Raw genomic sequence first — 26,790 nt, 5'->3', positions numbered from 1 at the left:
CCGATTCGACCCCTAGCCTGGGAAGCTCCATATGCCGTGGGAGTGGCCCAAGAAATGGCAAAAAGACAAAAAAAAAAAGAAAAAGAAAAAGAAATTGTGCTCCAGGCTCTGGCAGGAAGCCTCTGGGTGGCCACCAACAAATGCCTTGGCCTCCTTGGTCTCAGTTTCCCCATCTGAGTGACGAGGTGACTAGTCTTGTTTAGGAGGGAATTCTGGTATCGTGTCCTGCCGTTGGCCTTGCCAACTCTGTTGGGCATCTCGTGGCCTGGGCTTTTGGGCCTCAGCCGTGCATCCTTCCTGAGCATTCTCGGCCAAAGAAAGGAGCAAAATGAGGGGTTCCCCAGAGGCAGGTTTCAGGCTCCACACGAGGGGCCAGGAGCTCAGCATGGAAGGGAGGGGTCTTGGCCAGGATCTGACTCCAGGCCCCTGGGAAGCCAGACGAGAAGGCCAGTGTCCCTCTTCCCTCCTGTCCTACCCGTGTGGTGGCAGATGTGGGCCATGCGCCCAGGAGGGCGCAGTGCCCAGTCCCTGGCCCAGAGGGTATCAGGACCCTTTCTGTCCACTGACAAAGGAGCAGGGCACACAGGAATGTGCCCAGGGCTTAGAGTCCCCTGGGCTAAGGAGCCAGAAGGCCAATCTCAGGGAGCTACGTAAACGGGCCGTGGGTAGCCGGATTCGTTGATATTTACGTGTTACAGGGAGTTGGGGGTCTAAGGAAGATTCTGGTGACCCCCCAGTCACCCAGGATCCTGGCTGCAAGGGGCTCTTTAAGCATCTCACCTGTGAGGTGGGGCTGGTAGAGAATTAATTTCCTGTGCTATTTTAATTTTGCTGTATTTAATTCGCTGTTTATTTTAATTAATTAACGGCGGGTAATCATCTATGTAGCTTGCTGCGGCGGCTCCTCTGTCTTTTCAGAGGGCCAGGCCAGGTGTTTGCCAGGTAGCCGTGGGGGGACGGGAGGGCCTTGGGGCATGACCCTCTCCCCCTTTGCCCCTTTCAACCCAGGGCCTTCCCCACTCTCCTTGGCTCTCCTCCTAAGGGGCGTTCTTCCCGTCGCTTCCCCCCCCACACCTGTGGTCCCTCCTGCTTCCTCCTCTCCGCCAGGTCTGCCTTGGGGCCTCAGATGCAGCAACCTGGTGAAGAGAGGCTGACACGAAGCCCCTGCCTGTGCCCCTAAGTAACGGTTTTAATGTCATAGGTGATGAATTAAAGGACAGGGAGCTTGGCTGGCAACCTAAGCAGTGCTTCAGGCTGTTGGGGAAACGTATCAAGTAGGCGTCAGTGTTAAATGGCAGCTCCGATCCCCACCTCAGTGCCCAAACAGCACATGTCCATGTGGTCGGGCCAATGGGACACTAGCACATCCAAGCACCTGAGGACACATCCGTGGGTGTGATTAAACCTCTAGGACAGACTTCCAAGGGAGGGTTATCCGCCCCGCTCTCAGAGAGGAGGAAGTCAAGTTCCGAGAGGTTAAGTCACTTGTCCAAGGATGCACAGCAACTTAAAAAAGCCGGGCCTGGGAGTTCCCGTCGTGGCACAGTGGTTAACGAATCCGACTAGGAACCATGAGGTTGCGGGTTCGGTCCCTGCCCTTGCTCAGTGGGTTAACGGTCCGGCGTTGCCGTGAGCTGTGGTGTAGGTTGCAGACGCGGCTCGGATCCCGAGTTGCTGTGGCTCTGGCGCAGGCCGGTGGCTACAGCTCTGATTCGACCCCTAGCCTAGGAACCTCCATATGCCGCGGGAGCGGCCCAAAGAAATAGCAAAAAAGACAAAAAAAAAAAAAAAAAAAAAAAAAGCCGGGCCTGGATTCTGGCTGTCATCTGTCTGGCTACATGAAGAGTTAACAGTTGGAAGGCAGGGAGGGGACGTGGCTTGGGGATTAGAGGAGGGGGATTAGGTCAAAAGACTGATGTGGACCAGGAAATGGGGTCCTCTGGTTCTCAAGGACATGGGGAGAGGAGTGGAACTGGTCCCCGCCACAAGGGCCTTCCAAGGTGTGAGGTCTCTGCCACCTGTTGCCATTTCCCTTGGTGACTTCCGTTGTCCGGAATTGGGGTGGCTTTGTCACTTGCACTGTACCTCACCAGGAGGACCCCGCCGTGGCTAGGTGGAACGCTACTTTTATTTTTTTAACAAACACATAGCATTTACCATGTCTCTAATACTCTTGTAACTGTATAAATAGATACTCATTTCATCATCACCATCATCATAGCCCTATTATTATCATCATCTTTATCTTACATATCACAAAACCGAGGCCTAGAAAGGTTAAGTTACTTTTGTCCAAGGTCCCTCAGCCAGTACCTGGTAGAGCAGCCTTTGAACTTGGAAACTTGGGAGCCGGAGTCCTTGTTCTGAGCCGCACCATACTATGCTGCCCCCTTGATATTGTCAGTGGAAGATGGGAGCCCAAATTCCCAGGAGATTTGGCATCTTTGGGGAGCCTCTGGTCTAGGTTGAAGGGGAGATCCCATCCTGCCCTGGCCAAACCCAAGTCCAATAGGGCAGACGGAGCCCACAGATCAAGGCCTGCTTTGTGGGGAAGCTGGCAGAGTGTCAGGGTGTGTCTGGCGGAGAGGCACAGATTGGCACTTAGGAAGCCTCTGTGGAGCACGGCCCATGTGGCCACGACAGGGGGTGGGGGACACGGCTGCACTGATGAAAGTGTTGGCCTCAGACTGCCCTCAGAGAGCTTGCTGTATGACCGACCAGAAAAACAAGGCAGGTGCGTGTGAACAATTACCAGCAGTGCCGCAGACGGTGGGAGAGAAGCAGCACAAAACACGATGCAGTCGGAAGAGTCTGGGCTTGCAATCCTGCGTGGCCTTAGTTCTTTGACTCCTCTCTCAGCCTCCATTTCCTCTGTCACAGGGAAATGCTGGTGGCACTGACTCCATAGGATTTTGTGAGGCTCAAATGAGATAAAATGTCAAGAGTTTGAGCTCGGAGTTCCCACTCTGGCGCAGTGGGATCAGCGGTGTCTCTGGAGTGCTGGGATGCAGGTTCGATCCCAGCCTGGTACAGGCACAGAGGATTAAGGATCCAGTGTTGCCACAGCTGCAGTATAGGTCACAATGGTGGCTCCGATCTGACGACTGGCCTGGGAACTCCACATGCTGTGGGGTGACCAAAAAAGAAAAAAAAAGAGGAAAGAAAAAGAAGGAATAAGGCTTTAAAAAAGAGAGAGTTTAAGCTATAGAGCAGGGGCTCAGTGAGCATCCATCCAGATGTTAAGGTCCAACATCTGGAGAAAGAAAGGGACTTGCCCCTGGGGTTGGCATTGGCGTAGATCAGGATGGCAGTAGTAATAGTGAGGACGAGGAGGGCAGTGAGGGTCTCAGCTTTGGAGTCAGACTGCTTGGGTTTAAATCCCAACTGTGGGAATTCCCGTTGTGGTGCAACAGTAATGAAGCCGACTAGTATCCATGAGGATGTGGGTTCCATCCCTGGCCTCACTCTGTGGGTTGATGATCTGGCATTGCCGTGAGCTGTAGTGTAGGTCACAGACACAGCTCGGATCTGCATTGCTGTGGCTGTGGCGTAGGCCGGCAGCTGCAGCTCCGATTGGACCCCTAGCCTGGAAACTTCCATATGCCACAGGTGCGGCCCTAAAAAGACCAAAAAAATTAAAAAAGAAAATCCCAACCATGACAAGTCACTTACCTTTTCTGGGCCTTGATTTCCTTGTCTATAAAATGGATATAATAATAGTGCCCCCTTTCCACATCGTGAGGATCAAACCGGTTAATTCATTTATTCAGTTAGCAATATTGAGCACCTCCTGGGTACCAGACATATTTCTACTTGCTGCAGAAAATAAACAGTCAATACATGTTAGCAGTCTTATTATCATCATCAGTCATATTCTGGGAGGAGAGGAACTGTTCAGGGAGGAGGAGGAGAGGAGGCTGAGGCTTTTAGGGGTCTTTGCCTGAACGGGGATGGATGACATCCTGCTCTCAGGCCGGTACTGAGTGCTCACACTAGCTCGTGAGGCAGTATGTTACCCGCCCTTTGCAGGTAGGAGACAGGCTGACAGGCATAGTGACATGAAACGCAGCTAGTAGGTGGTGGAGCTGGGGTTTGAGAGACTCACAAGCCAGGCTCTTGATCACAAGGCTGTAAACCTGATTAAGAGATGGGGTGGGGTAGGGGCGGTGGTCCAGCAGAGGAAGGAGGGAGAGACCTGGCCAGGAGAGGGACAGAGGTGGGCAAAGCCTCCAAATTCAGTAACCAAAGAGGGCGTGGATTGGAGTTTCCTGATGGCACAGCGAGTTAAAGATCCGGCATGATCACTGCTGTGGTGCCGACTCATCCCTGGCCTGGGAACTTCTGCATGCTGTGGGGGTAGCCCCCAAAAACACATTAAAAAAAAAGAGGGATGGACCCAAGTCAGCCTGTGTTCCCCCACTGGGTTTTTCTCACAGCAAGTGCGAGCTCAGGGAAGGGAGCGAGGCTTCCCAGAAGAGGTGCGTCTCGAGAAACAGGCAAAGTTGAAAGAGTTGGGGAGCCCGTGCGTTCCACGCAGAGGGCACAGCATCAGCGAAGGCCCTGAGGTGAGTGAGCAGCACGGCTTAGAGCTGAGAAGGGGGAGGAAATGGCTGAGAGAGGTCAGAATGGGGGTTGGGAGGGCTGATGGCCTCAGGGGTGTAAGGGGAGTGACAGCCCCCAGGAGATAGGCAGGGTGACAGATTCAAGAGGCCTAGCTAATGTAGAAATAGAAATAACCTCCCATCTGAACTGGAAATAGAGCTTAGTGATCAAGAGGGCAGGTTCAGGAGTCACATTCAGGCAGCCTGCTTCCTACCAGGTGATCAGGGCAAGTCGCTTGACATGTCATGTTCAAAATGAGAAGCAGTGGAAGCACCTCTTCCCTAAGATGAGGCGATCTGTGGGGAGCGCTCAGCACAGTGCCAGCCAAGGTATAAGCCCTTGGTTCATTCATTCAGCCCTCAACTGCCAAGTGCACGCTTGGTGTCAGGCACTTTTTTAGGGAACACAGCAGAAAACAAAGTAGATAAAAACCTCTGCCCTCAAGGAACTTACATTTAGAGGGTGAAACAGTTAACATAAAAATCAGGAAAAGATGTGGTTTGTTAGATACTGATAAGTGCCAGAGAGAAAAGTGAAACGTGGAAAGGGCTTGGGGATCACCAAGGTTGCGGGGCGGTTATAATTTTAAGTAAACTTATAAATGGGGGCTATTGGATAGAATTATTGTTTAGCTTTATTTATTTATTTCTTTTTGTCTTTTTGTCTCTTTGAGGGCCGCACCCACGGCGTATGGAGGTTCCTAGGCTAGAGGGCGAATCGGAGCTGTAGCTGCCAGCCTCCACCACAGCCACAGCAACATGGGATCTGAGCCGTGTCTGCAACCTACACCACAGCTCCGGATCCTTAACGCACTGAGCAAGGCCAGGGGTGGAACCTGCTACCTCATGGATGCTAGTTCGTTAACTGCTGAGCCACGACAGGAACTCCCTTGTTTAGCTTTATTATAGCATTATTTGTATAACAGGTTTGAGTAGTAGGTTTTATAGTTTATAAGGCATTTATCCTTCAATAGAACACTGCGGTGTAGGTGTTGCTGTCCCCATTTTATAGATGGGGATATTGAGGCTCAAAAAGAAGAATCTAACCCTGGGGTCATGACCCTGAGGACAGACTACCCCAGCTGACTCCCCGTGACTCCCTGTGACAAGAGGAGTGTGTTCCTGAAAGTCCAGAGGAGAGACGGCGGCGAGGGAGGTTCATGGAAGAGGATATAGGCTGTGGCTAAGGTGGGTCAGTGTCTGAGGATGGAGCTAAGCTGGAGAGCAGGGGCAGAGGCCCTACTTCCTGGAGCCAGAGCTGTGGTCAGCATACCTCCATGTGGCCTGATCAGAGGGAGTTCGAAGTGGCTGGACCCTGGGGCAACCCTGAGGGCAGAGCGGGGGCAGTAGGCTGGGCACAAGACACTGTGTGATTGAGCAAAGGGGCAGAATCTGTCCGGCACTGAGTGAGTGTGTGGGTGGTGTGGAGACCACGCGGAGGGGAGGGGAGGGGAGGAAGAAGTCAGCTCCACTGACCAGACGAGAGGGTACAGTGAGGAGGCTGGCGGGGGCCAGAGCTGCCTGTGAAGGCTCTTGAATATCAGGCTGAAGACCTCGGCCTTGATGTTGTCGTCAGCAGTAGGGAGCTATTAAAGTTTTTGGAGCAGGGACACGGTGTCATGAGAATGATGAATCTGGCACTAGGTGGAGCAGATTCAGTAGAGGCATTTGGAAGTGGGGAGCCCTCTGGGGGGCTGTCATAGTTGAGCAGGCAAGAAATGATGAGGTCAGATCAGAGAGACAGCTTGGACTAGTGGAAAGAGTGGGGCCCAGGAGACTACAGCCTTAGGTCTGCCTCACATTTTCTTTTCTTCTCTTTTTTTGGCTGCGCTGGCGGCATACAGAAGTTTCCGGGCCAGGGATTGAACCCATGCTACAGCAGTGACAATGCCAGATCCTTAACCACTAGGCCGTCAGGGAATTCCTGCCTCGCATTTTCTGGGCCCACCCTTTCCCCTCTGTGCCTGTTTCCCCTTCGGATTGGCTTCTCTTTTTTTTTTTTTTTTTTTTAACCCTTTGGGCTAAGGATCTATTTTGAGAAGATGATGGGTCTTCTCTTCAAAAAAATACTGAAACACATTTTGGTTAAAACTGAGGTTTATGGACTTGTCAAAGTCCATCCATGGACCCACGCTAGATCATCAGTAATAGTCAAATTAGCAGCTAGCGTCCCATGCTTATTATGAGCCAGGTGCTGAGCAAAGTGCTGTACATCATAATCTTGTTAAGTCGCTCAACAACCCTATGAGGTAGGTACTGTTATTATTCTGTTAACAGATGAGGACACTGAGGAAGCCTAGAGCGTTGAAGTGACTTGCCCAAAGTCAGAGTCGGAATTGAACCTGGGTTTGTCGGCTCCTGAGCTTAGATCTTGACTGCTGACGTGAAGGCTGGGATTCTAGGATGGGGAAAGGAGAAGTGGCAGGCAGGAGGGCAGATGTAGGAAGGTTTTCAAAGAAAGCCAAGGAGCAGCAGAGCTGGAGGTAACCCGTGGGAAAGAGGGATAGCGGTGCCAGCTCAGTCCTGAGGTGATAGGCTTTTGGAGGTGTTTGGAGGTGAACATTTCATCTGGAGGCCTTTTGTCTGGCTTCCAGGGGGTGGTTGTCTGTCCCCATGACCCCCATCTTAGCGACCTGCTCTGGAGCCTGCTGGGAAGGGGTGGGGCTACTCTGTCTTTTTGGCTTGATGGTGTTCTACCCCCTTGGCAAGAAGAGCTTACCCCTGACTCTTCGACTCAGCCTCCAGTGTTGTCTCTGGTATCTGCCCTCCTTCTCCCTTCCCAAGGCCACTGAGAAGCGCCACTGGGCCTTTATCTCTCCAGGGGAGTTTGGAAGTAGGGACACCCTTTCCATCCCAGAGAAGAGTACTGGGGCCCATCTCCTGAGAGCAGAGTGAAACCTGGAAGGCAAAGAGCATGGGGTGCTTGTTAGGTTCTGGTTTAGATCCTGATGGGCAGTACCATCCAGGAGGAGGTGATCTGGATTAGACCAGGCCATAGCCTCAGGCTGGAATCTGGATTTATGGTGGGTGGGACTTGTTTGTCATCTAGAATAGCGGTTGGAAACTTTCTGTAAGTGGTCCAATAGTAAAAGTTTTAGGCATTGTACACCATTGGGTCTCTGTCATGAATCCTCACCTCCACCACTGTACCTTGAAAAAAGTCATAGACAATGCGTAAAATGAATGAGCATGGCTATGTTCCAGTCAAACTTGAATTATGAAAACAGACAACAGACTAGATTTGGCCCTCAGGACATAGTTTGCCAACCCCTGATCTAGAACTTTAGTCTTCCTACAGACGTCTAGATCTTTTTTTTTTTTTTGTCTTTTTGCCATTTCTTGGGCCCCTCCCACGGCATATGGAGCTTCCCAGGCTAGGGGTCCAATTGGAGCTGTAGCCACCGGCCTACGCCAGAGCCACAGCAACACAGGATCCAAGCCGCGTCTGCAACCTACACCACAGCTCATGGCAACGCCGGATCCCTAACCCACTAAGCGAAGCCAGGGATAGAACCTGCAACCTCATGGTTCCTAGTCGGATTCATTAACCACTGAGCCACGACGGGAACTCCTCTAGATCTTAAATATTACTAGACAGTGATCTAAGCAAACAAGACTGGGGTTGTCAGGCTGGTTAACATGGAAGGTGATCTGGAGCTGCACATTTGCTGGGATCTAGATATTGGGAATTGGTGATCAAGAAATGCACTGGACAGTGGTTTAAAGCAGACTAAATTATAATCTCTGCCTGAGCTGGGAGGGGTGGTGTGGGGTGGTGAGATTTAGACCCATAAGGCTGTGGTCTGGGTATGGGGAAGTAGGTGAGCTAAAGCCACATAGATATTGATCTAGAGCAGGCAGAGTCTTGGCCCAAAGCCAGAACACCATATGATCTAGAACAGCACCCATCCAATAGACATCTAATAGGAGCCACCTATGTCATCTAAGTTTTCTAGTAGCTACATTAAACAAAGTAAAAAGAAATAAGTGATTAAGTTTAATATATGTTATGTAACTCCATATAGCCAAAACATTATCATTTCAACATATATAATCATTATAAAAATCATTGAGATATTTTACATTTTTTTTCATTTTTAGATTTCAAAATCTGGTATATATTTCATACTTACAGCACATCCCAATTCCAACCAACCACATTCCCAGTGCCCAGAAGCTAGTTTCTACCATACTGGGTGGCATAGTCTACCAGCATTGGGCAGTTCAGAAGCAGGCTTTTCTTTGGGACCAGGGTCCAGAGGAGACGTGAGCCAGAATGATCTGGAATAAACAGAGGTGGGCACACCAGAGGTTGTATTCTTAGCAGACTTGAACTGGGTATAGACTGGCTCATCCTGGGAGAGCATCTAATCTCTGGTAATCAGGTCCCTCCCTCGGAGTCCTGACCAAGTGGCCTCCAGCTCCTCCCTCCCTCATCTCAATGTCACCTCTGACTCTGGAGTCTGGTCTGGCCTGGCAGGTGGGGGTGGGGCAGGGTAGCAGCTGGACCCTTGAGGGAGCAGGAGCTCCACCCCTCCAAGCCAGCTGCTGCCAGCCTTCCTGGACTGCCCCTGTGGAAACAGGGGGCCCAGAGACAGAAATAAACTGCCAGGTTTCCGGGGCGGAGTGGGGGGGCGCTGCCAACCTTTGTGCTTCCTTGCTAGGGGGTGGAGGGGGGCAGGAAGCAACTCCAGGCCCTGTCCCAGGCTGTTACCCCTGCATGCCATCTCCCCTCCCCTCACCCTAGGTGGCCTCACCCCCATTTCTCTGAGGCTGAACTAGGTCTAGAATTTGATGAATTAGTGAACCCTGGGGGCCCAGGAGTCTGGGTCTGACCTTTGGGAGCAGAGGGTGATCCCCAGCTTTGTGCACCATCCTGGGGGCCCCACTAGCTGCTCCAGGGCGGGAGGTGAACAGATTCAGAGGGCTGCAGTGGGGCATTTGAACTAAGAGCTGGAAGATCTATGTTGGATGCTCAGCCCTGCCACTAACTGGCCAAGGACAGCTTTGGGCAAAATCACTTTGAGCCTCAGTTTCCTCTTCTATAAAAAGGGGGTAGTGTTTGTCCCGTTTGTCTCAGGGCAGTGTAGTTCAGTTGACTACATTGTTGACTCTGGAGCCACAGTTTATCTGACTCTGGCCTCTGCCGCTGTGTGACTTTTGGCCAGTCACTTAACCTTTCCTGGGCCTATTTCCTCATCAGCCAAAAAGGGACATTACCTACTTTATGGGAACTTTATAATCAAGTGAGTTAGTGCGTGCTAATCATGCAGGACAAGTGCCCAGTGTTGGCTCTTGCCTTTGGGTAGTCCTGAAGTTCAAATGGGTTTTAAGTGAAAACGCTTTATTCAGATATAAGGGATTCTTGCTCTGTTAAGAGTTCTCTTGCACCTCCTCATTTTATAAAGGAAAAACTGAGCCCCCCCCCCCCAGAAAAAGGGAAGGCGTTTTGGCCAAGGAGAGGCACACAGCAAGCAAAACTTTTATTTGGTACCCACCATGTAAAGCCAGGTAGCTCATCCCCAGTTTACAGGTAAAGAAATCGAGGCCAGTGATTGGCCACCGGTGCCCAGCGGCGCTATCCAGTGAGGCCTGAGTCCGCCGCTGGGGAGGGAGTGCCCTGGCCGCCGACGCTCGCGGGAGGAGGGGTGTGCAGGTAGCGGGCGCCCTGGAGCCGCTGCCAGAGCCAGGCGCGCTATTAATAATCCCGCCGCTCGGGCTCGGCCTCAGCCTCAGCCGAGAGCGCAGGTCCGGACCGCCGCCGGGCGCCTCCCGGGCCTGGGCCCGGGCCTGAGCCCCAGCCGGATCGCGGCGGCCCTCCCCTTCTCCCCGCCACGTGACCCCCCCCCCACTCCGCGGGCAGCCGAGGGCCCGGGCTGGCGGGCCGGGGGCCAGGAAAAAGCCAAAAACACCGAGGCTGGGCCGCTCCCCTCCCGCTCAAAATAGCCCCCGGCCGGGGCTGCCACGCATTCCGCCGGGCCCGGGGCGCGGGAAGGGGCGGCCGGCCGGGCCCCCGCCCGGCCCGACGTGGCTGCCTGGCCGGGTTGGAAGGGGGGGCGGCGAGGGCGGGCCGCGCGGCCGGCCGGCATGTGGCTCTCCTTCGGGGAGCCTTGGCAGCCCGGGCTGCGCGCTGCGCCGGGATGATGGAGAGCTTCTGGAATTTCCTGCAGCTGGAGAGCGCGGCCGGCCGGGGGAGCGGGCTGAGCGCGCGGCTCGGGAAGGGGCGCCTTGCAGCCCGACCCTAGGGGGCGCCCCCGCCGTGGGGGTGGTGGGAGAGATCTCTCGACCCTCCCCGAGACTGCGCCCGCTGGGGACGGCACACCCCTCCCCCGCCGCGTTTTTCGGGTCTGGCGGGGGTCCAGTCCCGCCCCTCCCGGCCGGGGCGGCGGAGAGGGGCCAGGTGCAGGCAGCGCCCCTCCCCCAGCCGCCTGGTTTCCCTCTCGGCCCGTCACCTCCTCCAGGAGTCAGAAGCTCCGCGGCCTCATCTGGGAGGGGGGCGGGGGTGGCTGGGATCAGGGGGCTGCGCAGGCCTGCCAGGTAGCCCGAGAGGCGGCGGCGGGAAAACTTAGAGGCGGACCGTTCAGGCCCGAGAACCGCGGGGCCTGCGGACCAGAGCCTCTTGCTCCAGCAAGAGGCGCCTAAGGGCATCTAGGAGGGAGGTGAGGCAGTTATCTCCCCACAACCTCCGACCCCCGCCCCCCATCCCCCGCAGCTGCCGTCGGGTGGGGGTCGGATGTGCCCGCAAAATCCTGGACAGTTTTCTCGACGGCGGTGGCGGCGGCAGCTTTCCTTGGGGGCGGCTCTGCACCTTGCAGGTTCCGACGTCCAGAAAAGGGCTCCCAGGAGGGAGGGGCTTCCTTTTACAGGAGCCCTGAGATCCAGGGGAGTAGGTAAGTGACCGCTTAGGGCTCACTCTTGGCACTGTGGCTTGCGGGAGGGAAAGAGGTCTACCCTGCTCTTTGTGGGGGAGGGGAAGGGATGCTTTCCCACCGCTTTGCAAGTTCCAGGACCATTTGGTGCTCTGCAAACTGATGAACCGTTTGGCAACTCAGCAGGCACCTCCCCCTCCTGGGGTGGATCCCCTCTCCCTTTGCCAATGGTCCCTGTTCCGCTTCTTGTCCTGCCCCAACCCGGCAAACCCTCACCATGTGAAACAGTGGGGCTGGTTATAGTTCAGTACCTTCGCTGCCCCCTCACTGGCTGTGTGACCTTGAGCAAGTCCCTCCACTCCTTAGCCCCCTTGCTTATTTGAAAAACTAGATAATAGTAGGTAGGCCACAGCCTTGCTGCGGGATTTAAAGTTGTATGACATTTAAAGCAAGTACCATAGTGTCTGCATATGGTAAGGACTGGAAATAAAGAGCGCCTGTGTGTCAGACGGCCCCATTCATAGCCTTCAAAGTGTTTGAACCTCTTTCCCCTCCAACAACCCTGAGAAATTTGGCTTCCCAAGGTGAGCGGTGCACCCTGTCAGTTGGGCTGGGAAGGATGGGAAGACGCTGGTTGCGTTGGGTGTTCTTTTATTCATTAGACATATATTTAATGTTGTTCTCTGCCAGCTCCAGTCTGGGGGAGCGATTTATACATTTGTACTGGGGAATTGAGAACTAGGACTGGTCACCACACTGCTAAAGCTGGTAGGGCCTTTGAAGTCCATCCTGCTAGGCTAGCTCTTAGTACAGATGGAGAAACTGAGGCCCAGGGCGGGGTCATGGTCTCCTCACAGCGCTCTTCCAGCTGGTCGGGTGGGGGTAGGAGAGGAGGTGGGAGCGAGGGCTGGCAGAGAGAACTCTGTGCTGGGGAAGTTGGGGCAGCCCCTGGCCCAGCTCCCTGGGATATGGCCCAGGCGGGCTGAGAAGCTGGTGGAATTCTCCTTTCCCCTCCCTCCCATCTCCAGGCTGACCTCTCACTCCACCTCTGCTAGAGTGGGTGGGGGCGGAACCCAGATACCCAGATTCAAATTCAAATGCTTCCTCAGCCCAGGAGGTTGGGCCTGGGCCTGTGTCAACTCCCACCCTTCCCTCTCCTCCTATCCCTCAACCCCCACCCCCAGTTCTCCCCGCTTCCTGTTGGACGGGCCTTCCTAGTGTACTGGAAGGAACTTAAGGTTCCATTTGTTGTCTGTGTGAACTTGATCAGACTACACCACTTCTGTGAGCCTCATTTTGCTTTTTCGCAAAATGGAGTTGAAATAAAACTACCCGAGGTCCCGCTGTGGCTCAGTGGTGATGAACCCGACTAGTATCCGTGAGGACACGGGTTTGATCCCTGGCCTCGCTCAGTGGGAAGGATCCAGCATTGCTGCAAGATGAGGTGTAGGTCGCAGACGGGGTTCGGATCCTGCATGGCTGTGGCTGTGGCTGTGGCTTAGGCCGGCAGCTGCAGTTCCAATTCGACCCCTTGTCTGGGAACTTCCAGGGTGTGGGTGTGGCTCTAAAAAGACCAAAAAAAAAAAAAAAGAAAAGAAAAGAAAAGAAAGAAAAACTGCCTTGCAAAAAACCTTTCTTGCAGCATTCCAGAGGCTCCCTGGCAGAGATCTATTTAAATAATAAAAGGCAGAGATTCCCTAGAAGGTACCTTCAAAGCCAGGTATAGGGAACAGAGCCACCTCCCTTTACCTTTGGTTTGGAGCGGCAGCTCTCTGGGGCCCTGGGATAGGAAGTGGGGTAGGGGTGAACACCAGATCATTTTGGCAAAGTACAAACTTGAGCAAATTTATGTGGCCCAGATTCCAGGGCTGCCAGGTGCCCATGTCTCTGAATGGGGCAGTTCTCATAAACTCTCTAGGTCTACAGACCCTTCTCCGAGCTCATCCTGTTCCATTTCCCTCTGCTTCAGGGAAACTTCCTGGGCTGACTGTACTCCATGCCACCCCCCACCCCCCCCCAGTTATCATAGAGGGGGGTCTCAATGAGGGACTGTAGAAGAGAAAAGGGCTGAAGCAGCAACTGGGCTGTGTGACTTTGGGCAGGCCGATTCCCCTCTCTGGGCCTCGGTTTCCTCCTGCTTCATGGAGAAGGCTAGATTAGTGACTCCCTAAGGCACCTTCCAGCTCTGACAGGCTTGGAGCTTGTGTTGACTGATGTATCCTAGGAGATAGGAGCACACAGAACCGAGTCAGCTGGGAGATTCCTGCCGAGGTATCACCGCCCCCCTCCAGAAAGCTGGAGCGCCTCCCTTCCCAAGACACACCCTCCAGGGATACTGGCTAAGATTCTGGTGGGTGGAGGGGGCATATCACCCAAGTGGTGCTGTTGATTCCCAGGGTCCCTGTTGTCAGTAGAGAAGCCTGTGCCTAAGAACAAGGGCTTGTGGCAGGCGGGGCTGTGAGACTGTGCTTGCTTCTAGGGGAAGGGAATGTGTGTGTCAGTGACCAGTAGGCCTCCAGGGAATGGGGGGCGCGGTGCATGAGGCAGCTTGCTTGCGAGGTGGTGTGTCCAGAAGAACAATCACAGGGGCAGTTTACTGGGTTGTGTGCAAGACAAGGAGGCTGACAATGGGAGGGAGAAAAAAAAAAGACATGGATGAACCCAAGAGCCAGGCTTTGGGCTAGCGCAGGCTGTTTGGGGAGGCTCCAGCCTTACTGGGAAGTGAGAGAAGATTCAACACAGTCCGACACAGTTTTGCCTGTGCCTGGGTGGTCGGCTTGTTTACAGGTGCTGAGCTGAAGTGCACTGTTCTGAATTGCAGTTGTCACATTCTGTTGTGGGGGTATCTGTGTCGGGGGTGTTGTCAAGGTTTCCTGAACAGCAAGTGTCTGGCTGTTTGGGGGAAGGTCTGTACAGGACGACAGTGTAAGGCAATGGGCAGCTTTTGTCCATTTGGGGTGCCATGAGACTGTACCAGGGGCATCCTTTCTGGCTCTTAGGAAGCCTTGGGCTATACTGAGGGAATTGCCACGCTGTAACGGAGGGTGCGATCAGGCTGTGAGGGAATCCTGGCCTTGTTTGGGGTCCCTCTTCCCCCTCCATGTCCCACACACTGGGAGAGAGGTCTCCTGTCTTAATCAGACCCTCCGCAGGTAGGCAAGCATGCAGTCGCAACCCGCTCACACTGGCAGTAATTTTACCACGGTGCCTAAATCAGGAACAGGCGTGAATTGACCTTTTAACCCCTTCCCCGCCACGGGATTAGACTCCGTTTCCTGTTCAATCTCCTCCAGAACCAGTTCCATCCCGCCTGCCCCCCCCCCAAGAAGCGGATAAGCAACCCCCACCATCTCTTTTCTCCCCCTTCCCCTGGCAAGCCTTGGGGGGGCCCGAGGGCCAGGCTGGTGCAGGGCCTGGCAGGAGCTGAGGGCCCAGGCGGGGAGTGATAAATATTGAAGAGGAGGGATTTCGGTGTGGGCTGGAGCAGCTGCAGTGGTTCGAGTGTCACACTATCTCTCCCCAGGTTTACTGACCCATTTCCATTCACGCGGCTGCCGGTTTCCTAGCAACGGCAACAGTCCCCCCAGAACAGGCGGAGTGTGTGTCTGCCATTAGCGACTGCCGCAACTGTGTCAAGGTTACCCCGCTCCCTGCAAACCCACCCCGGCGGGTTTGTTTTCTGCCAGCGCCTGGCACACACCGTGCCAGCCAGGGAGGGGGAAGGGGGGGCCGGGGGGCCAGCCCAGGGGTGGGTTGGGGGTGGGGGGCCGAGGAGGAGCTGCAGTTCCCGGTCCAGTGGGAGCCAACTTGGACGGAGGCCGAAGCAGCCCCCCCCCACCCCCACCCTTGGCTGGTGGAATTCCTGAGCCCGAGGGGAGCAGGGGGCGGGGCTGTCCCTCAGCCCTGACCCCCGAGATTCCAGAGCCTGGGGGGAGGGGTGTGGGCCGAGGGGCCTCTGGGAAGCCTGCCCGATCTGACCCCACCTGGCTTGTTCTGCTCCTGCCCTGGCTTCCTCCCACTTCTGCGCGGCTCCATGCTCTGCTCTGCTCTCAGCTCTTTGTCCCAGCCTCTGTGCCTGGCCTCCCCCATCAGACTCCCCAGGGCAGGGTTGTGTTTCTCCCTTCAGACCAGGGGCTCCTGAGATTGGGGTGCATGATGCCTCATTTCCTTCTCTTCCCTCAGCACCAGTTCATGACGGGTTTGCTAAATGTCATGGGAGATGAGATTAAACAGTTGGGGTGGCAAAGGATGATTTTTCTTAACAGGGACCAGAAGGGCAAATACCCCCATTCCACCCCCTGGGCGAAGGAGGTTCTGCCTGCACTCTGCAGCCTGGCAGCACTTGTATGAGAGTGGCCAATGGAAGGAGAGTACCCCTCTTTTTCAGGCTACCCTGAAAGCCTGGCTGCAAAGGGTTAAAGCAGCCCCCCCACCTTGCCTTGGTATGTGCGCTCCCCCAGGCTGGGGGATGGGAGGATGGGGGGGTCTGTCGTCTCCTAGCCACTCATGTGGTCAACTCGACCTGACCAGTCACATTCCTGCCCAGGAGGACTGGGGCTTGAGGTGGAGGGGCAGGGGCCTGGAGGGGGCTGGGCTGGTAGGAATGGAGGGGGGAATACTGAGAAGCAGGGGCAAGGGGCTGCTGGGAATGGGGAAGGATTGTGCAAGGTAAACCTCTGGAAGCCTGAATCCGCCTCCTGTTCCTCTGGGTCTCAGTCCCCCTGTCTTTCCTCCTGGTGTGCACACCCCCTCCCACCATCCCTGTGGGCCACACGGCTGTGATACAGGTACAGGTCTGGTCCCAATTCTAAACAAAGAGAGGAGTGTGGCAGAAGCAGGGTAGCCTAGAGGTTTGTGGGTAGCATCCAGGGTGACTTTCTGGTGCCTGGAGGAGGTCGCCTGGGTTTTTGGCTGGGTCAGAGGCTCTGAGATCTAGGGTACGGAGCAGGCTGTGCTAGACAGTAGAAAGAGACCTGGGCGGGGACCCAGGAAACCTGGTTCTCTGCCCAGCCCTGTGCCTGACTCCTCATGGTTTCAGTCTCCCCACCTGAGGGGCTCAGGTCAGTGGTCTCTAAGAGTCCTCCTGAACCCTTAGTCAGTGGTTCTGAGTAAGGGATGAGGAGTGGGGGGCAATGGTCTGGAGGGATTGTGGGAGGCTGCCAGCTCAGGGGGGAGTTTGCAACGTGATCCCAGAGCGAAAATAGCCCAGGTCATTTTCAGCTGCTTGGGCGGAGGTATCTGATCCCGGCAGGGCAGGGCAGCTTGGGCAGGGGGCAGGGAGGAGCATTCTGTAAAGCCCGCTGGGAAACTGGACCCCAGGATGGGAGGGTGAGGAAAGGTTGGCATGCCTGGCTGGGCTTCCTGAGACCCCCCTGGTGGGGGCTCTGGAATGGAAAAATGAGGAATGCAGAGGGTTAACAGGAGGTGAGGGCTGCACTCCAGCCCCCTTTGGGTCCTGGCCTGGATGGGGTGAAAGGTCAGCCCCAAGGAGTCCAGGCACAGCTGGGGAAAGAGTAACCCGATCCTTCTCCCTAGCCCTGCTCAAGGGATCACAGAGCCACCTCCCCCAGGAAAGGTGCTTTGACATCCCCAGGAAGGAGTTTGTTTCGACTTGTTCTCCGCAGGGGTTGGGGGTGAGGGGAGGGTCCTGGCCCAAGGGGTCAGGGAGAGCCGCAGGCCTGGAGCCACAGCCAGTGTGGCAGTGCTTTGTCATCCTAGGGTCAGGGGAGGTGGAGGTGAGCTTGCTGGAAAGGTTAGAGGTAGCCTGTTCTGGCTCTGCTCGTACTTGGCATCCCATTTGTGACTCCGATATACAAAATTGGGGACTGGGAAAGCGTAAAGTGGGAGACTCTACCCCTTAACACACACATTGATTAGTGAGAGAAGCTGTGTGATACTAGACAGTGACATGGGGATGGGTTTGGGGTGGAGAATTCCACCCTAACTCTGGGGCAGCTTTGCTGTGTGTGGTGGGGTGTTAGAGAGTAAGATGTGGATGTGAGACGTAGCAGAAGGCTGATGGCACAGGGAAAAACATGGGCTCTGAAGTCAAGCTTGACCTGGGTGCAAATCCTTGCCTTTGCCTTAGGCCGGCCATTTATCCTAAGCCTCATTTTCCCCACCTACAAAATGGGACTAATAGTACTCATCCTAAAGGGCAAGTGTGAGGATTGGCACAGAACAAGTGCTCAGTAAAAAGTAACCCTTAATGGGCCTCATTGCGTCCCAAGGTCGCACACCAGTGTGGCACCCATGTTAAAGCTGGCCCATCGGGCTCCAGAGCAGGAGCTGGTGAGCTCCTGTTGGTCTGAGGGAGAGTTACTGGGTCAGTGTCCCCAGGGTGTATGAGGCTGTGGGAGTATCCAGGTCACTTGGGGTAGGATGGGGTGAGGTGAACGATGTTTAGTCTGTGGCACGGCAAGGTTGGGGCAAGGTTTTGCTTAACGCCGACCTCTGGGGCTGGCGACAGCCCCCCACTCCCCACTCTGGCGGCTTTGTGCAGCTACGTGTGGGTGTAGCTGTCCCTGGAGTGCGGCTGTAGGTATGTTTGAGAAGGCGCAGGCATCCCAAGAAAGAACAAGTCGCCTTTTGTATGAGTCCAGCCCTGGACTGGGCTGGGCCCTCTCTGGGGGATCCCCTGTTTCCGAGCCCAGCTCCCCGCCCACGGACAGCGCCCCGTCCCGCCTGCCACCTGAGGAGGCTTAGAGGCCGCCTGAGCATCCCCTCCCGGGAGCCGGGGGGCGGGGGTGGTCTGGGGCAGGGGGCGTGCCCAAGCCCTGGCCCCGCCCAACGTAACATCATTCCAGGTGCTACCAATCTCCGAGAGCCGTGCCCACGGGCGGCCCGCCCCTCCCAGGCTTGGCTGTCCTGCGATCCCAGCGCGGCGGGTGGAGGAGGGGCAGGGCCGGCCCACGGGGCGGGAAGGCCATTGAAGGCCTCGCCCTTCCTGCCTTGGAAGGGGCTGAGCCCACGACCCCTGAGACAGCCCAGTTCAGCTCCCTCTAAGAACCTCACGAGACCGCCTCTCTCCTGGAGTCCTCTACCTTCTTGCCCACCTGTCCAAATCTTACCAGGTACCACTTTGAGCAGGAAGCGTTCCAGAACCGACCTTACACCGATCTTTTTTTTTTTTTTTTTTTTTTTTTCATTCTGATGACCTACACCCTTTTAACCATCCTCTGTGGTAACGCCAATGCCAGGCCTGCTGTGTACACCAGCAGCTGTACCCTGAACAGTTTGCTGTGTACGAGACTGCTCCGGGTTTTTCATGGAATGTCTTAGCTGACAGCTCTCTGATTGCCTTCTACCTTGTATTCTGAGCCTTTCTCACCCACTGGATTGGAAGTTTCTCCAAGCAGGGGTTCCGGACAGGGCATCACTTGAAATCGGCACTACTAAATGTTTAGGATGGATAATAAACGAGGAGACAGGCCCGTGGAGGGAAAATACCTTGGCAAAAGTCGCGCAGCAAGTAGATACAATAATCAGAGCTAGAAACCAGGTTTCCAGACTCCATTCAGGTCTTTAGTTCCGGTGTGTGACCAAGAGTAGGGAGTTGCATGGAAAGATGCCGTAGACCTTCCCTCTCCCAGGGCTTCCCCCCACCCCCCACCCTGCCGTCCCCCTGCAAGATCAGAAGAACCTGAAATCTGTCTTCCTCTGCAGTCCCCACACCTTGTACCAGAATCCCTGGCTTCTGAGGGAAGGAGGAAGAGATTTTGGGGGAGCTGGGAGGGCTTTTACAGGCCAAAGGGGTGGTTCTGAGCTATAAGGAGTAGTGTGCTTCCAGTGCTGGGGACATAAAGGATTTAGCTCGCAGGTGGGAGGTTCCACGTTGGGCAGGGAGGACTGTTGGGAGCCAAAGTATGTAGGGGTTCAGTGCAAGGGAGGTAGGGATTGTGCTGGGCCAGCACTCCCCCCACCACCAAGCTGGCCCAGTGGAATGCTGGGAGGCCCTGGGGATGGGGCCAGGCAGCCAAGGTGTCTCCGGTGGCACAGAAGCAGTTAAGAGCTGCCTCAGCCCGTTTCTTCAGACAATTAGTGACATCTCGCTTGACAACACCACACTGAGCCGATGCAGACCTCAGCCCCCCTCCCGGCCCCCCCACGGCCGCTTCAGCTGTTTATTCTTGGGCTTTAACAATTGGGATTCTGACTTGGAGGAGCGGGCGCCCCGCGCTGCCCTCTGACCCTCCGTCGCCTTGGCAACTGGAGCCCGGTAGGCCTGGGCTCTGCGTTAGGATTACAGATCCTGAATTCACAATCTTGCTGCTCCCCTGCAAGCAGAAGCAGCCACAGCAGCAGGCTAGATCTTTGACTAGACTGGAGGGGACAGAGGAGGAGGCTCCCCAGGAGCCAGCCTGAGGCACAGGTGGGGACCAGGGTGCCCACAGGTGACCCAGAGAGTAACCCCTCCACCCCCCGCCCCCGCCATGGGATGGAGCAGGATCCAGAGCCTTCCTCAGTTCCCAACATCTCCCATCCTCTCTCTGGAAACTTTCTTCCTGGTAGAGCCCTGAGGGCAGGGGCCAGGCTTCTTCATCACTGCCCCCCCCTTTCCCCTCAGTCAGCCCCCTACCATGCCCAGAACTCCAAGTGCCAGCAGACTGTGCCCCTGCCGTGCCCGCAGCCATGGCAACAGGCCCCCTTCCCTCATCAGCTCTGCTTCTTTCTCCCCACACACCCCCCCCAGCAGCCAACTGCCCCAGCTGAAACCAGAGCCGATGCATCTGTGAGCCTCATGCCCAGACCCACATTCCATTTCTGTCCTCTGTCCCCCCCAGCTCTGGCGACGACAACTCCCCCACCTCCTCCTCCCACCTCCTCCTCACGCCCCCTCCCTCCTTGCCTCTGTCTACTCCTGCTTCCTCTCCCCCCCACTTTATCACTTAGTGTCTCCCTCTTCCTCCCTCCCCAGGCTCTGAATGCATCTCACCCGCTCCCACTGGCTCTGTTGGTCTTTGGGTGTGTCCGTCCCTCTGTCTGTCTCCAGCTCCCTGTGGTGTCCTCAGTTCCCGGTGGCAGCTCCTTCGCCATCTCCTTCCCCTCTGCATGCGTCTTGCTCCCTGTCTTTGTCTCGCCTCATCCTGCCTGTCTCTCTGTCTCTTTGTCTTTTTCTTCCTCCTCTGTCCCTCGCTCCCTGAGTCTCTCTTTTGCTCTTTTCCTTTCTCTAGCTTTTTCTCTGGCTCTCTCTCATGCCCTCCCTCCTCCTCTCTTTCTCTTTAACCTCATTCTGCCCCCAAGTTCTTCCTCTTTCTCTCGCTTCCTGGATTGGATCCCTGGCCTTGGTTTCTCCCCCTCTCTTTCTCTTCTTCTGGCTCTCTCTGTCTCAATACATAGATTTCTTTCCAGGCTTCTTTCTCTGTTTCCTACTTGGTCATTTCCCTCACAGGTTGGATCTGGGAGAGGGGCGCCCTCCAGAGTCACCCCAAAGGAGTCCCCTTTCAAGTAGGAGCCAGATGTCCTGGCACCCTAGTGGACACGTGTAGGTGAATCTGAGATGAGAAGGGGAAGTTCTAAGGTCAAAGAGCCAACAGGGGGTGGGGGCACCAGGACGGAGAGTGCGGGGTCTCCCTTCCCAGCATTTCGGGGCATGGGCTTCATCCATCTACTTTATATTTTTCCAGCCCAGTTGGGAACAGGGGGTGGTCCTAAGGGCTGAGCTGGCCCAGGAAGCCCCCCAGCTCTAAGATCTCAAAGAAGAGCATGTCTGGGCCTCCCTCCCTGATTCCTAGGACTTGTCTCCTCCCCTGCTACAAAGAAGGCTACCTCAGGCTGTGCCTTGGTTTCCCCCCTGTGGCACAGGGCTACCACCCCTGCTCTGTCTCTGACTTCTTTAAAGTACTTTGAGCTCCTGGAGCAAAGTCAGGGTTATCAAGATCAAGGAAACGGTAGAGTGACTCCCACTTCCTTGCTCACCAATACCAGGAGGACTCCAGCACAGAAGAATTTGGCTCAGGACAGGGGTAGAATTAGGGTCCTGTCTCCTTAAGTATTTGTTGGAGGGCAGTGCCCCACCTCCCCCACCCAAGACTGGCAGCCCCTGCTATCAGGCCCTCCCTCCCAGTCTGGGCAGGGGCCCCTAGCCCTCCTTCCCACAGCCCCTCTTCCGAATGAGCTTGGAGTCATGGGAAACAGACCCTGGAGTGGGGGTGCCAGGCCTCCAGGGCCCAGCCCTTGCCCCTGGGTGTGATGAGACCTGGTCAGGCAGACAGTTCTAGGCCCCTGGGGTCTGGGCACCACTCACCAAGGGGCCGGGCGGGGGAGTAGGGGTGCCTGGGGGAGGCGGGTTGCACGCAAGGCATGCTGGGCCCCCTCGGCGGGTGGGTGGGGGGAACAAAGCTGGCATCGAGGCCTCAGCTAAAATTAGCCGCTTCCCTGCGCGGGAGCGAGCATGCCTGCCAGCCGCCCAGATCGCCGCTGCCTCGGCAGGCCATCTGTCGCCACGTTTTGCTCAGTCCCCCAGGGCCCCCCAGCTCCAGCCACCCCAGGGGCTAGAGGTACCCTGCTCTGAAGCTGTCCCTGGCCAGGGCTCTGGGCTCTGCTGCTATCATGCTGTGTGACCTCAGGCTAGGCCTGTCCCTCTCTGGGCTCCTATACAATGAGAAGGACCCGTATACTGATATCTGAGCACCAGGTGCTAGCACTGGTCATGGGGACTGGGGTGTGGGCTGCCTCCCTCCCCTTAGAGCTGGCCTGCTGGTCCTGAGTTTGAAGGTGGGCCAAGTGGGGTTTAGGCTCAGGGCCACAGTATGTGACAGACCCCTGTCTGGTTTCTTGCTCTTCACTGGACAGTAGGGCAGCATCTTAACCAAGAGCGGGTGCATGTGGACACATGTGCACGCGCGCACACACACACACACACACACACACATACAGAGACACAGGAGTCAGTGTCCAAGCAGCCTTACAGAAACAGCTCCGGGGGGGAAGCCTGGAGGTGGAGGCTGAGTTCAGCTGACACTACCTCGCTCTGTGGCTTGGACAAGTGTCCTGCCCTCTCTGTGTCTCTTTTCCCCTCCTCAACAAGAAGCTCCCGTTTCCTGAGTGCACGTGCCCCCTTCACGCCGCGTTGTCTCGCGAGGCTGATGTTATCATCCCTGCTTTACAGCTGGGGACACTGAGGCACAGAGAGCCAAGGTTCCTTGTGAGGGAACCATGGAGCCAGGGCCAGGACCTGCTGTGTCCTCCTTCCCATGCCCCCAGTGCTCCGCCTGCTGCCTCGGCGCGCCCCTGACTGCCGCTGCTTCCCCCTCCCCAAAGCCAAAGAGACTGAGCCTCTGCTCCAAGGTCACTCAGCTTGGCCTGGGAGGAGCTCAGACTTGAACCCAGGCCCCTTGGCTCCTGGCCTCCCTCACTTTCTGGCCAGCAGGCTGGGCCTGTTCCCTGGGTGAGTCATGCCCCTGGACTTTGGCCTCCTTGTCAGGCTCTGTGGCCTGAATTTGGAGAGGGGGACTTTGTAAGAAAGAGGGGCTCCCCTGGCTGCAGTAGGGGCCTGAAACTGTCATCCTGCTTCCTCAGTGCTGGGCACCGAGAGCACGGTGACAGCAGCCGCTCCCGTGCACCACCTCTAAGAAGTCTCATCGGCACTGCTCCTGGGCATCAGTGACAGCCCTCCTTCCGCTGCTCGTTCTGCCCCCTCTCAGTAACGACTGCATTGGGTTGGAGATGGGCTGGGGGCGGCTGCTTGGGGAGGTGGCATTTTCAGGTTGTCTTTGTGCCCAGGCAGCTTTCTTCCCAGTGCTCATCTCACCCAGCCCCGGGCCACTGGGTTACCCAGGAGGGAGGCCATGGCGCCTCCCCTCCTGGTGTCCAGGGACCAAGGTCACGCCCAGAGCCCTGTGCGTCTCCACCTCCTGGGGCCAGTGGTGTTTGTCACTGGGGCAACGTGTGTCTGTGCCCGGCTTTGGCGGTGCTGGGGTGACATTCATGCCCTGTGAGCTGTGACGCCTCTGCAGGCAGAGGACGGCACCACCAGGCTGGCAGTGACGGGGGAGGGGTGGGATGGGCTGTCACCTGTCCAAAGCGGTCAGGGCGACATGTCATGTACCCATGCGAAGTCTGGAGGGAGGGCTTGTGGGAAAGGGGCCAGGTTGTTATACTCTGTTAGGGGAGGGGTCCGTACCTTTCTCACACCTGGAAGGTGGTGTGTGTGTGTGTGTGTGTGTGTGTGAGAGAGAGAGAGAGAGAGAGAGAGAGAGAGAAAGAAGGGGACAAGTTCTATGTACATTTCACATCCTCTTAGCAGGTGGGGGTGCTGGTTTTATGTCGGTTACACCACTGCGAGGGTGACAACCTGTGTTCCTGTCTCACAGTGTCTGGGGTATCAGCCGTGCCCATCCCAGGTCCTGTGCTTCACTCATCCTGTTAAGAGGGTAGTTACCCACCCGTACGCCTGTCTCTCTGACTGTTGGGCATGTGTGAGATGTCACCATGTGCCCATCTCATGCCGTTGTGGGGACTGACATGTGTGATTATCTCATGCTGTTGGGAGGTTGTCAGTAACTTGGGAGCTTGTCTCTCACCCTAAGGAGACAACACGTTGCCAGTGGTACAGGGCTGACATTTGGCAGGGCCCCGAGGGCAGGCCAGAGCAAGCACTCAGGCCCTGGGCACAGGGACAAGTTGGGAGGGCGGGGGGCACCTCAGTTCTGCAAGACCTACCTTCTGACCCCGGCGCCTGCCCCAGGGGCCGTTCCCCAATGTTTTTCAGAGGGTGTGGAGAGGGGCCCTGGGGCTGGGGCAGATGTGACCAGGGAGGTGGGGCAGCCAGCAGGGCTTGCGTGGGGGGCTATGTCCCCACAGGCCTGGGGGACCCTGTTCCCTGCTTCTGCCCCTGAAACTGTTAAACTAATTAAGGCTGTGGAGCTGCAGGATTAATCGGGGCAGCTCGGCGCGGGCCGGGAGCTCAGGTAGTCGATTAGTGCGCCGCGGAGGATATTGGATTTCTGAACCGCAAGTCAGCACTATTCGGGCCTGTTATCTCTCTGAGGCTCGAGGGTCAGGAGGCGGGAGGCTCCGGGCTCACTGGCTGGCCCCCGCCCGGCGGCTCCGTCCCGAGCGTCCACTCTTGCTGCCCACCCAGCGCCACCTCTGCCCCTGTGCCCCCCACCCACGGCCCTGCCCTCCGGGCCATACTGCTGCCCACCCTGGCCCTGCATCAGGCTCTCCTCTGTCACCCTGGGGTCCCCACCATCAGTCTTGTGACCCCAGGCCCTCTCCCCCTCAGTCCCCTTCCCTGTCACCACCCTTGTCCTCCACTCTGTTAGCCTCTCCCGTCGCTCTCTCTGTCTCTCTGCTTTTGTTTCAGTGTGTGCCTGTCTCTGTCTCTCTCTGTCTCTGTGTCTCTTTCTCGCTCTCCCTTGGTCTTTTCCTCTCTCTCTGGTGCTCAATCTCTCTCTCTCTCTGTCTTTTCCTCTCTCTCTCTTGTGTGGTCTCGGCTGGTGTCTGCAACCAGAACAAATCTCCCCCAGCCAACACCCCCTGAACAAGGAGGCCAGAGCAGCTAATGGGAAACATGTGATTCTGCCTTGCGCCTGGAGCACCGTGAAGGGAGCCTTAGTCCCAGCTCAGCCCCTGCGCCCCCCTACCCCACCGCATTCCCCCCACCACGCTGTCCCCTGCCTCCCAGCATCTCCCCCAGCCTGTGTGGGCACCGTCGCCAGCTCCCCAGTCATTTACATTTCAGGGGCTGGGGGGAGCTGGCATTTATCAGTTGGGGAGTATCAGGTTGTGGAGGGGCTGGAGCAGTTCTACTCCTTAGGTCGCCCCAGCCCCCAGGGCCAGGCAGACCTCATGCAGCCTCCCCCCAACCACCACCACCATATGTAGGAGAACGGGGCCAAGACGAGCTGAGCCGTGGGGGCCTGGATGGGGAGGGGGGCAGCCAATCCACCCCCACTGGAGGGCTCGGGGGCCACCCAGATTTCCATCTTTTCTGCCCTCCTGGGCCTCTGGGGAGCTGCAGAGGTGGGGGCTCCCCAAGGGCTTGAGAGCTGCCGGGCTGCATTTCTGTGCCCACCCAACCACGGGGAAAGGGGGGACGGATCAGAGGAGGGAGGCTCTGGCAGGTTGGAATTCTCCTTCTCTGCCTGTGGATAAATTGTCCCTAATCCAGGCTTGGGGAGTTGTCTGGCTCCTACAGAGAGAGGGAGAGAGGGAGAGAGAGCAGGAGATAGGGAGGGAGGAGGGAAGCAGGCATACAAACACAGTGACACAGACACACACTGTCTCACAAAGGGTCTCATGCACACACACGTACACACACGCACGAAGTTACATAAAGGTACCACACCAAAAACGAGGCACAGCAGTACTGGCAGGTACACCATGGCACACAGACCCACTCACACATGTTGACACTGCCATAGCTCTCCTGGCACGCTGCAGTGACACGGCACAAAGACCACGGACACACAATGATAAGGACATGTTGCATACACGTGGCGGGTGGCGCACGTGAGCACCTACTGACCCGCAGGGACCCTGACCAGTCAGACCCTCACACCGTGACCCTGAAAACCCAGAGAAAGGCAGAGGTAGGAGGGAGGCAACACTGATTCACAGTGACACCAGTGCCCGCAGTCACAGGCCTCAAGATTGGAAACCTGCAGGGATGGCAGAGGATCCACCAAGCATCTGCTGTCCCCCCCCCCCCCCCAGAGTCTGAGATGGGCAGAAGATGGTTCAGCTCCTGACACAGTGAGATGCAGAGAGTCCTGCCAGCGCACACACGCGCACTCATCCCTGCCCACAGCTGGGCACACCTTGTCACACATACGCACACACTCACACTTCTGTGTCCCCAGGCGTGCACAGATAGGCTCAGCTGGACACACACAGAGCTGAACAGACCTGGTTGCACATACCTACACGTGTAACTGAACCCCGGTACATATCAGCTCACGCGTGCGTGCACTCACACACAGTCCCTCACATGTACACTCTGACACAAGTATACTCTCACAGCCGTGCAGAAATACACAGAGAAGCATACAGAAGGCTAAGTAGACCCAGGAAGCCACACTCAGGTGAATTTGCGCAGGCCGCTGAGCGTTCATAGCCGCGCATCTGTGCATCTGTACAGGCGAGCTCTCTCACACACACACGGATTCCCAGGCAACCCAAGCCTCTGAGCCGTCCCTGAAGCCTGGTTCCCAGACCCCCTCTGGGCTCCAGCACAGACCTCGGGGAGGCAGACAGATGGGCCGGAAGCAGGGGGCCGGTGAGGAGGGCCGTGGTCATTAAAGACAACAAGGGACATAGAACCCGTCGCCGCTGGTGGAGACGGGTAAATGCTGGCTGCGGGTGCACCCTTCGTG

General features: G+C 56.4%; 2 protein-coding genes across 25 annotated transcripts in view; one reads left to right on the top strand and one right to left on the bottom strand.

Moving 5' to 3' along the window:
- AHDC1 (AT-hook DNA binding motif containing 1) overlaps positions 1-26,790 on the top strand; it is a 67,292-nt gene that overhangs the window by 17,406 nt on the left and 23,096 nt on the right. For 4 of the 22 annotated variants that reach the window (XM_084963504.1, XM_084963505.1, XM_084963502.1 and 1 more), the window contains exon 3: positions 4,437-4,565. The exons of 15 other annotated variants lie outside the window; for them this stretch is intronic. The gene's annotated coding sequence lies outside the window, so the exon portion shown is untranslated. Of the gene's footprint in view, positions 1-4,436; positions 4,566-11,067; positions 11,492-26,790 lie in introns of those variants that run through there. 3 more of the 22 variants (XR_014807358.1, XM_021095642.2, XM_084963509.1) reach the window with 1 other exon arrangement.
- LOC146402624 (uncharacterized) lies at positions 1,392-13,076 on the bottom strand. Of its 3 annotated transcripts, XR_014807370.1 has the most exons (3): positions 10,924-13,076; positions 8,171-10,221; positions 1,392-1,522 (listed from the first exon to the last, which is right to left on the bottom strand). XR_014807370.1 is itself a non-coding variant. In XM_084963628.1 (2 exons), the coding sequence occupies exons 1-2, from the start codon at positions 11,247-11,249 to the stop codon at positions 10,180-10,182; spliced, it is 381 nt and encodes a 126-aa protein (XP_084819754.1). In that variant the 5' UTR covers positions 11,250-13,076; the 3' UTR covers positions 6,631-10,179. The 3 variants fall into 3 exon arrangements, 1 of the variants encoding a protein (XP_084819754.1); XR_014807369.1 differs by lacking the exon at positions 1,392-1,522 and having other exon boundaries at positions 6,592-10,221; XM_084963628.1 differs by lacking the exon at positions 1,392-1,522 and having other exon boundaries at positions 6,631-10,234.

This window comes from Sus scrofa, chromosome 6 (assembly GCF_054392235.1).
Source record: "Sus scrofa isolate SSC_HxYL_T2T_F1_AM1 chromosome 6, Sscrofa_HxYL_maternal_Yorkshire_Landrace_v2.0, whole genome shotgun sequence".
In the NCBI taxonomy this organism is placed as follows: domain Eukaryota; kingdom Metazoa; phylum Chordata; class Mammalia; order Artiodactyla; family Suidae; genus Sus; species Sus scrofa.
Note: the sequence above shows the minus strand (reverse complement) of the source record. Positions and strands in the feature narration are given on the sequence as shown.